The following is a 9,715-nucleotide window of genomic DNA, read 5'->3' on the forward strand; positions in this document are numbered from 1 at the left end:
CCTGCCTTGCACCTCTGACCAACCTACGGCCGAGCCATCGCCTGCAGAACAAGTGACTTCTCTTCCTCCGACTATGAAGCTGCGCCTGACACGCAAGGGCAAACGGACGGCCCCAGTCACTGCAACTTCTCCTCCACCTACTCGCCGTCAACGCGTATTGAGCATCTCTTCTCCCACCAGGTCCTCGGACATGAGCTTGCCCCAGGAGACAAGCTTGGCCCGGGAGAAGGCCTCCGATCCGGAGGTGACAGACCAGCCCTCGGACCTGCCCGCTCCACTGCCTATTCAGAGTACATTGCCTGTTCCGCCCTTGTCCCCTGACGATCAGCCCCTGAGCTTACCGATGCCCTCCGCGTCTCCTCTCATCGCGCCTCCGAGCTCAGCCATGCCGCTTCCGAACCTGCCCTCTATAGACCCAGCCTTTGAAGCGTCATGGCGGCTCCCTTCGGAGATCGATCCGGCCTACACGCCCGCTGCCGATTCGTCGTCCATCTTCGGCAGGGTTGATTTCTATGGGGACCTGGCCATCTCCTGGCAATTAGCCAGTGACCAGTTCTGGGAGAGTCGTTCCCCCATGAGGGAGTTTGATCAAATTGCTCGTTCTCTGGTGGCGGTAAGCTTTTTCTCTTCTTTTTCCTGGCGTCCGTGTATCTTTGTAACCCCTTTTCTCTTCTTCCGGCTATTTACAGACCTGCTCCGCGAGTCTGAGCGTCGTGCAACGTGCGGCCGAGGCCTCCTCCGCTCCTCCCGAGCCTTCTCTAGGAAGCTTGGATGCTTATCTGCGCGCCGCCGGGGAGTCGACGGCCTCTGCTCGGGTTATTTCCCATGCTGCCTTCGATAAACTTCAACAGTTGGAGGCGGCTTTGAAGGCGAGTGAGTCTTCCTGGGCTTCTGAAGCGGCTCGGCATCAAGCGACAATTTCTGAACTGAAAGCCAAAGAGGCAGAGCTGCTCTCCCAATCGGAGGAGCTGACGCTGCTACGGCAAGGTCAAGAGCTCTTGCAGATGGGTTTGGCCGATGCCCAGGTCCTGGCTAGTGCTGCCGCTGGCCGGGAAACAACTATGCGGACTCAATGGGAAGTGTGCCAAGCCACCCTCCAATCCCTACAAGCAGAGTTATCGAAGGCCCAGGAAGCGGTGTCTCAGGGCCAGAGCGATTTGTCCTTGGCCCGCGTCGAAGTTGAGGAGAATCGGAACAGTTTGGAGGTGTACCGGGCTGGCGAATCAGAGCGGCTAAAGGCGTACAGACTGGCCTACGTTCGCTCTTCCTTCTTTCTCCATAAGCTGGGACGCTGGATTGTCTTGTTGCTCTGTCATGGGGCCGCTGGTGGGGTCAGACAAGCCTTTGAGCAGGGTTTCCTACGCTCGGCACCTCCCGCCACGTTCTTGGACACAGCTCGCCTGACCAGAGAATTGCCGTAGGACACCTTCCCTTCTTTTGAAGCGGATGAGGGACTTTTCCTCTTGGAGGCTTCTCCACCTGCGGCCGATCCAGCTCTCGGGGATATCTCTGCCCAGGCCCCTCCCGTTGCTGCATCTAACATGTCTGTTGATCCTGCATCTCCCGACACAACACCAGCCGACCCCGGGCTCCTTCCTTCGGCTTCCGTTGACTCAGTACCTTCTCCCCCGGATGTAGTATGATGAGTGATGCACTACCATATTCTCCTTCTATGTGTTGGTGCCGAACCTTCTGTGCTTGTAATTATTGGTATGGTCGTTTTGAACTTCGGAAAATTATCTCGCTTCCCCTTTATACATCCTTAGCTTGTTTCTTTCTTTAGTAGGTCGCCTTTGGCCTTGTTAGATCTCCGCTAATCTGTTTGCCCTTGCTTACTCTGCACGCTTTGTTCGACTACGCAGTTCTTCCTCCGATAGCCGTCTTTTATACTATACTTAGCCCGACCAGAGCCAACTTTTACCTCTCATGTCTCTGAAACCTGCTGACCTGCTCCACTCGTCTTCTTGATGGCCCTTCCTTGCACTTTTGTCTTGTTTGGAGCGACTTCGCTAGGGGACGCTTCGTATCTCGCGCCCATGACTTTCCCATAATGCCCCCTGGTTATACTCCCGAGGCCCATCGCAGAGCGCTCCTTGTCTATTTCCGCCCTTGTATCCACCATCCGTTGTTGACGTACGAGAATATCCTTCCTCCACCATACCTATAAGTATCCTCTCCTTCCTTCCCTCCTGTTATGCTTCGCCATCTCCGCGGAGTATTCAAACGCCGCCGCCGCCGACTGACTTTCTCCGAGATCACGCCGCACTCCTTCTTTTTTCTCCAGCCCCCTCTCTTCATTTGTTCCTTCTACCTCCTTAGAGAATCTCCCTTGCGATGGCCTCTCCCTCTTGGATTTCCTTGTTGGCGGGACACTTCCCAGGCGCTTCAACTTTCGCTGAGTTGGATTGGGATGACCTACGGTACACTTACGAAATCCCCACTAGGTTTTGCCCCATCATTCCTACTGGCGTGAACTTGTATTTCGACCCTCCGCCTGGTTCGTGTACTTTCTTTACCGAACAATTCGTATCTGGCCTTCGTCTGCCCCTCATCCTTTTTTGTCTGGAGTGTGTCGTTACTTTGGAATTCCCCTAGGTCAGCTAACTCCCAATTCCATAAAGATTCTATGTGGCTTCGTGATACTCTGCGAAGTTTGTGAGGTGTCCTGGTCAGCCCCCCTTTTTCATTGCTTCTTCACTCTTGCTCGGCGCGCCGATGGTCTTTTTGATTTCTGAGCCCGTAGCCAAACTGCTTTCTTTTCTCTTCTCCCTCCTCCTAGCGCTAACTGGAAGAAAAAGTTCTTTTTTCTATGATTTCCAGAGGAAACAGACTGACCCATGCATTGACAACCTGAGCTGCCTCTGACTCCGACGCTGGACGAATTCCACATGGATCTCCCCTATGCTGCGGCCGCTACTCGAATGGAGGATTGGCGTTTGAATCTGACGAGATTGCTGTCTGAAGACCTACTTTCTTTTTTCAGGCTGAGCCACTCTACCTCCGACACACCGCGCTCCTTAGGTAAGTTCGTGTTGAGTGCCTTCTTTCTGATTACTTTCCCTATAAGAATGACTTCGTGGCAGCTTTCACCGAGGTCTTAGGCGCCGAGGTTCCGCCTCCTGACGACGTGGAACATCATGGCGCGGCCGGCAATTTGGCCAGAGGCTACTCCCCATCACGGATCCACTCACTGGGCACCGCCTCCCACCGCCCCCACACGCCACTTCTCCTCCGCACGCCCGAGCCGAGGTTAGTTGTGGATCCAACCCAAGATCATCGACTTCAGCATGGCACGTCAGTTCCCAGAGGACCATACCCACTTCCATACCCGTGTCGCCGGCGCCAACTGCTACATGGCCCCTGAGTTTGTCACGAACAACGCCCTCTCTGTCAAGGCCGATGTTTTCAACTTCGGCCGCTCCTCCTCGAGCTTGTTGCCGGCCGCAAGAACTCTGCCTTCGCCTCCCTCCTTGACCCTGATGTGAGCGAGCGAGCAAGTTGGGCACTGAAAATGATCATGCGTATCTCACGTGAAAGATTCTATTAGAGAAAACAGAAGAATTGACAGTGGTGATAAATTTGAGATACTTTGTAAAACATGAGGGACATAAATGGCTCCGTAAAAACTTTAGGAACATAATCAAGACTCGAAATATTAGAGATATTTTAATGAATTATTCCCCCAAAACCTTTTATTGCTAAGGTTTGATAGCATGAGACACACTAAGTCACTATGTCTAACGACTGAACATGTTTTCTATAGCATTTTATTGCTAAGGTCGCAAATTCAGTCTAAGCAAATTGGCTCGCATTTGAAATACTATCAAACTCTATTTGTTTCTCGTAAACTTTAAGGTTGTAGCTTCATGTAGCTCACATGCGTTTCAAGCAAAATTATCATCTTTTTCTCCTATCCCCCATGGGATTAATAAATATCACAACCATAATAGAACCTTAAGAAAATGTACTTAGTCCTTAAAGTAAAACATTGTTCCTTGGTTAAGTTCATTTTCACTCCACTATCCTAGAAACAGTGGATGAGTGAGTGCCCAAGGAACGCTAAGATCACTGATCAGATCTTTCAGTGAAATGATTTTCTTCATTCCATCCCACATAGTCACACTCTCAGAATCAATAGAGGATAAAACAATTAAAATTAGTAAAGACACTATTAACTAATATCACTCCCACAAAAGGAAAATCAACAACATAATTTGAGTCTTATAGGGCCAACTAGATCAATCAAAAATCAACTTTTAAAAGCTTAATATGAGTATTCATCTCAATCATACTCTAAGCAACAAGCTACATGCCCTAAACTGAGTTTAAGTTAACGCAACAAAATCTAGCGAAGATGAAGGCAACAACTGAACAATTCAGATCATCTCAATGGATGGTGTAAGAGGCAAACCTTGTCTTACATAAGAGTTTGCTTGTTAGCAGATTTGTCTAGTCATATATCCGATTTCAGTTTTGATAAGCTTCAACTATCTCTGGAGCTTTCTCCTGATACTTGGTCACAAATCGCACCAGGAAGTTCTTGTCCGAAATCTTGAAATGACTCCATATGAAGCAAGGCTTGATCAATCCCATGTGCACTAGAATGCTCAGGACGGCATACCTGGGCATCAACCTCTTCTCCAGGCTCAACGACAGGACGAACGGATTCTTCACTGTGTGCTCCGTGTCCATCCCAGCTTCTCTTCCACAAACTTGGCAGTCTTCCTTATCTTCTCAGTCGATGCCCGCACAATGTAAGGAAACTTTGCAAATGCCTCCAAGATATGATTCTGCGACCACCCTAATTCCCTCAAGTTCTCCATTTTCTCCAACCACTTCTTCTTGGGGAATATAGCGAGCACCCCGAGGGCATGGGCGAATGTGGATTTCTTCGAACAGATACCCATCTTCTTTACCGCGTCAAAGGCATCATTGAATCGATCTGTATCTGCCACCAAAGCGTAGCCGCAACGGGTCAAAAGCACTAAGATTACATCATCGGGCACGCCATATGCGCGCAGAGCATCGACCTTGGGAAGAACGGCAGTTCTGGTGTCGAAGGCGAACAACCAAGGCGAGTATTTTAGGGCATCCACGAGGTTCTCATTCGTTTTCAAAATCGATTTGAGGAACTCAACGTTGGGGATCAATCGCTTCTCCAAGCTGCCCGTCAGCAGCCGGGGTCTCGCTGACAGGACCTCCGGGAGGGCGGTTCCGACGAGGCTGATCCCGCAATAGAACTCCAGCTTGGGCTTCAAGGTCTTATCGACGTCCATCAAGAGGGAACGAGGATAGAGGTTGACGAGGCGGACGAGATGAGCTTCTTCGAAGCCGTAGTCCTTGAGGACGGCGAGCACCGAGAGCGCTTTGTCGAGGGCGTCGGGCTGGACTTTCTTGGAGATGGAGAGGGCGGCATGGTCGGAGATCCCGCACGATCTCGTGAGGGAGGAGGCGATTAGGGATGAGGGATCGTCGGCGGCGACGGAGGAGAAAGAGTAGGGTCTGACAAAACCCAGAAAGTGTGAACGAGAGGAGGCGGCGGCGGCGGTCCGACGATGGCCGAGAGTGGCAGTCACCTGAAGTTGACGGTGGACGGCGGCGGAGAGACGTCGAAACATTGCTGATTTTGCTCTGTAAACAAACTGCTCGACCTAACGGCGGCGGTAGATCTTTCGCCCAAACTTTGGTTCGCTGGAAAAGTTGTGCCGGGGGCTGTATATCTTTGATTTTTCTACGAAAATTACAACGTTTACTTTGTCCCATAGTTTTGGAATTGAAATAAATTTGGGGTCATTAAATCGGTCGGATCGTATAGATTTTATCCCATGCACCCCATACATACCTAAATTTTGTTTTTTACAAAATTTTATTCATGCAAGGGAGCTTAAAAAAATTAAAAAAAATATCATATATATTTTGATATGTTGCGAATTTATGCGTGCGGAACCATCCGGATTGTACTTGGGATATCTGAAATTGATCTAGATATCTATTGGTGACATGATTTAGGCGTTTAAAATGAATTCAAGCGCCTGTACTTATTTATTATTATTTTTTATTTTTTATTTTTAAGTATATTATATATATTTATGATTTAAAATTTTAGGATTTAAGAGTTGTTCATACTTCTTTTAATTTATAGTATTCCAAATTAAAAATTTAATATAATTATGAAATATATTATATATATTTAGGATTTAAGATTTTAAAATTTAGGAGTTAGAGTTATAATAAATTTAAGTTAATAAATTTTTTTAATCTTCCTCTTATATATAATAATAATAATAATAATAATAACATTAAATATTAAATCTTAAATCTTAAATCTTAAATCTTAAATCTTAAGAGTATTTTGTTAGTTTATTTTATTGGATGATCAACGTCAACAAAACGGTTAACATAGTGAAAGTTATTGAATTCTTTGATTTGAACACTGATACGGTGATAAAGGAGCCCACTAAATGCAGGTTAAAGGACAGAGATAGCAGCCGATATGGAGATCAAAGTCAAGATGGTCAACGCTAAGATGTCAAAGGGCTTACTTATGATGGCCAAATGGAGGTCGACTATGATGGCTGATCGATGCAGACAATGTCCGATCGGCAAGAGGTTTGTTCGAGCCGACCCCCATCCATTTCAGAACAATAGGCAAGATTGCTAGACGCTCGGTGTAGATCGGCGGAATGCTAAGGTCACCAAAGCGCTTGTTCGAGCGAAGGAGACAAGCTACTATACCCAATCACCACAAGGAAGAACAGCCAAGGACGATCGAGTGGAGGAGTCCTCGCCGAGCGGCTACCCCGCTTGGTCGAACTGTGGGATCATTGTCATTTCTCTCAATGTTGGTGTTGGAACCCCAAGGTGTTTTGATGTGATCAAACAAGTTAGGTTAGGTCATGTTTTGTCTAACCCTTGTTCTAAGTGTGCAGGAGCTTAGGAACACGGGAAGTCGAGCGAAAGACGCGGTTAGCGAGAAGGACGACACGGGGAGAGAGCGACGAACTCGGTGTGTCCGAGGGACGAGGTGACCATGAAAGAGTACATCGGTGGACGAGAAGAACGTCCGCGACGCTCGAGGGACGAGAAACCGGGAAGGAAGGCTGCTCGAGGAGAAGGCCGGAACTTGAGTTCGGGTGAGCCCATTCCGGATGGCTAAGATCATCCAAGCTAGCGGAGCCGGAGGGAAAGATCCGGAACGAGACGAGCTGAACCGGAGCAGCGGTCCCGGATGAAGAAAGTCAACACTGTTGACTTTAGGGCTCGGCGCCCGGAACAACTCAGGCGCCAGAACCCTTCTGGCGCTCGGACAGAAGATTTTGACCGGATCGAGTCAAACTCGATCTGAACGTTGGGGATAAAGTTTTATCCCCTGGGCTCCCGAACCCTTTAGGGCGCCCGAACAGTGCTATAAATATAGCACCGATCCGCACATTCTATGTAATTCAACTTGTAATCCATTTTCTCTGTGCTCTTCTATTCTGTTGTTCTGTCAACGCTATAAAGAAGCTACTCCGCCCAGAGGAGATCGTCAGACATTGAGCTATACTTTCCTTGGATTAGCAATCCCTTGATTGCAAACCAAGTAACTCTTTTGTGTCTGCTGTTAAGTAGTCTCTGTTCTTTTTTATTACAAGTTTTGTTATCTAGTTAAAAATCCGAGAAAGGGTGTTTTATTTTTCAGGGCAATTCACCCCTCCCCTCTTGCCGGCCTCCAAAGGGACCTACAAGTGGTATCAGAGAAAGGCGCTTCAGGAGGACTAACCGCCGATCGAAGCAATTAGATGGCCGGACCAAGCATTGTTCCACCAAAATTCGAGGGGGACTTCGCACACTGGAAGCGTCGTATGGAGTTATTCCTGAAAACTAATTTCGAAATTCGGTTAATTATAAAGTATGAGTTTGTAGCTCCGACGGATCAGAATGGAGAAGTAAAAGAAGAGAGCCAGTGGACAAAGAAGGAGTAGAATGATTCCGTAGCGAACAACCGTGCGAAATATCACCTGTTGAGCGTGTTGCCGCCTCAAGAATTCAACCGTATTGGAATCTACTCGTCGGCCAAAGAACTCTGGGAGAAGTTCTTGGAGCTTCACGAAGGAACATCTGAAGCCAAGCTAGCAAGAAGAGACATCCTTCGGAACAGACTGACGAACATCCGTCTGGAAAAAGGTGAGAAGGTAGCCGATCTACACGCGAAGGTAAAGGAATTGAGTACTGGTCTCGAGAACCTTGGTGAAACGGTAACAAACCGGGACACCATACGCTACGCACTTAATGCGTTTCCCAGAACTCCAGAATGAACATCAATCGTCGATGCTTACTATATTTCAAAAGACCGGAGGTAAGTACTTTAGAAGAATTGTTCTCTACTCTTGAATTACATGAAACCAGTGTGCAGGATAACAAAGGAATCAAGCCGGATGATTGCACTAAACGCAACCAAAAAGGATGAACCCGAGTCAGATTCAGAAGAGGATCAAGAAGCGTATATGGTAAGAAATTTTTAAAAGTTTTTTAGATTTAATAAATTTAAAGAAGTGCAGAATAAAAAGAATCCAATAAATAGAAGAAGGATGCGTTGCTACCAGTGTCAAAAGGAAGGACACTTAAAAGAAGATTGCCTAGAACTCAAGAAGGACAAAGTCAAGATATCCAAGAAGCACAAGAACCTAAAAGCCACTTGGGACGACACTTCATCATCTGAGTCTGAGATACAAGAATATGTCGGGATAGCACTGATGACAAGCTATGAAGGGCAAAGTATATCAGAACCCAGGATCGATGAAGGGGGAGCGACCTCAGATGAATCCAGCGAAGCAGGGGGAGAGTCAGACTTCAAGTCTGATATGGTAAGTGAGGTATGTCTCTTACCTCCTGATCAACTTTACTTTGGTATTAAGGTTATGGCAAAATCCATGTATAAATTAGAAAATAAAAAATACCAAATTAAAAAATGAAATTTTAGAAACCAAAAGAATTTTGACAAAATCATGTCTAATAAAGGATTTTGATAAATTGAAACTTGAAAATAAAAAATTAAAAGAAGAAATAGAAAATTTGAAAAAGTCTACCTGTTCAAATATTTCTGCTTTTAAAAATTATAGAGGACTAAATTGCTACTATAGGTTTCACCAAAGTCAAATTAGAAAAATATCAAAAGTCTATGTACCTAGGAAATACTTGATTAACCCTGTAGGTAGGAACCTGTATTGAGTTCCGAAAACATGTTTAACTTGAATTTAAAATTAAACTTAGCATTTTCAGCGTGAAAGTTAAACAGATAGTTTTTTTATGAGGCTTTGTTTAAGGAAGTGATTGTTGCTCTAATAATCAAGAAGGCCTAGTGCCTCGCCATTACTTGGAAGCCAAAATATTGAAATTGAATGTTTAATTAACTTTTAGAAAAAGTATTAAAGTTAGAATTAAATAATGCTTAAAAGTTTTTAAACATTTGTTTTGAAAATTTTGTTTAACTTATAAATGTTTCTGTTTCAAATTTAAAAAAAAAATAAAACAATAATAATAATAATTTACTTTAAAAATTTTTATGAAAATTTCTTCCAAAGAAAATTTTGAATTATGTTTTAAACTTACATTTTTTTATCTTAAATTAAAAATTATGTTTAAAACTTAAAAATTATGTTTTCAAAAACTTGGAAATTTGTTTGTTTTTTAAAATTTTTTTTATTGCAATTTGCCTTAGAAAAATTTTACTTAT

At 45.4% G+C, this 9,715-nt stretch overlaps 1 protein-coding gene across 1 annotated transcript; it reads right to left on the reverse strand.

The window, feature by feature from the left end:
• Positions 1-4,670: 4,670 nt before the first annotated feature.
• Positions 4,671-5,618, reverse strand: LOC122040395. The gene has a single exon (XM_042599710.1). The coding sequence runs from the start codon at positions 5,616-5,618 to the stop codon at positions 4,671-4,673; it is 948 nt and encodes a 315-aa protein (XP_042455644.1).
• Between the last annotated feature and the right edge of the window lie 4,097 nt (positions 5,619-9,715).

This window comes from Zingiber officinale, chromosome 2A (assembly GCF_018446385.1).
Source record: "Zingiber officinale cultivar Zhangliang chromosome 2A, Zo_v1.1, whole genome shotgun sequence".
Taxonomy (NCBI): Eukaryota; Viridiplantae; Streptophyta; class Magnoliopsida; order Zingiberales; family Zingiberaceae; genus Zingiber; species Zingiber officinale.

Excerpts from the sequence above, each read along its gene's own strand:
- LOC122040395 (XM_042599710.1), bottom strand. The coding sequence starts at position 5,618 with ATGTTTCGACGTCTCTCCGCCGCCGTCCACCGTCAACTTCAGGTGACT.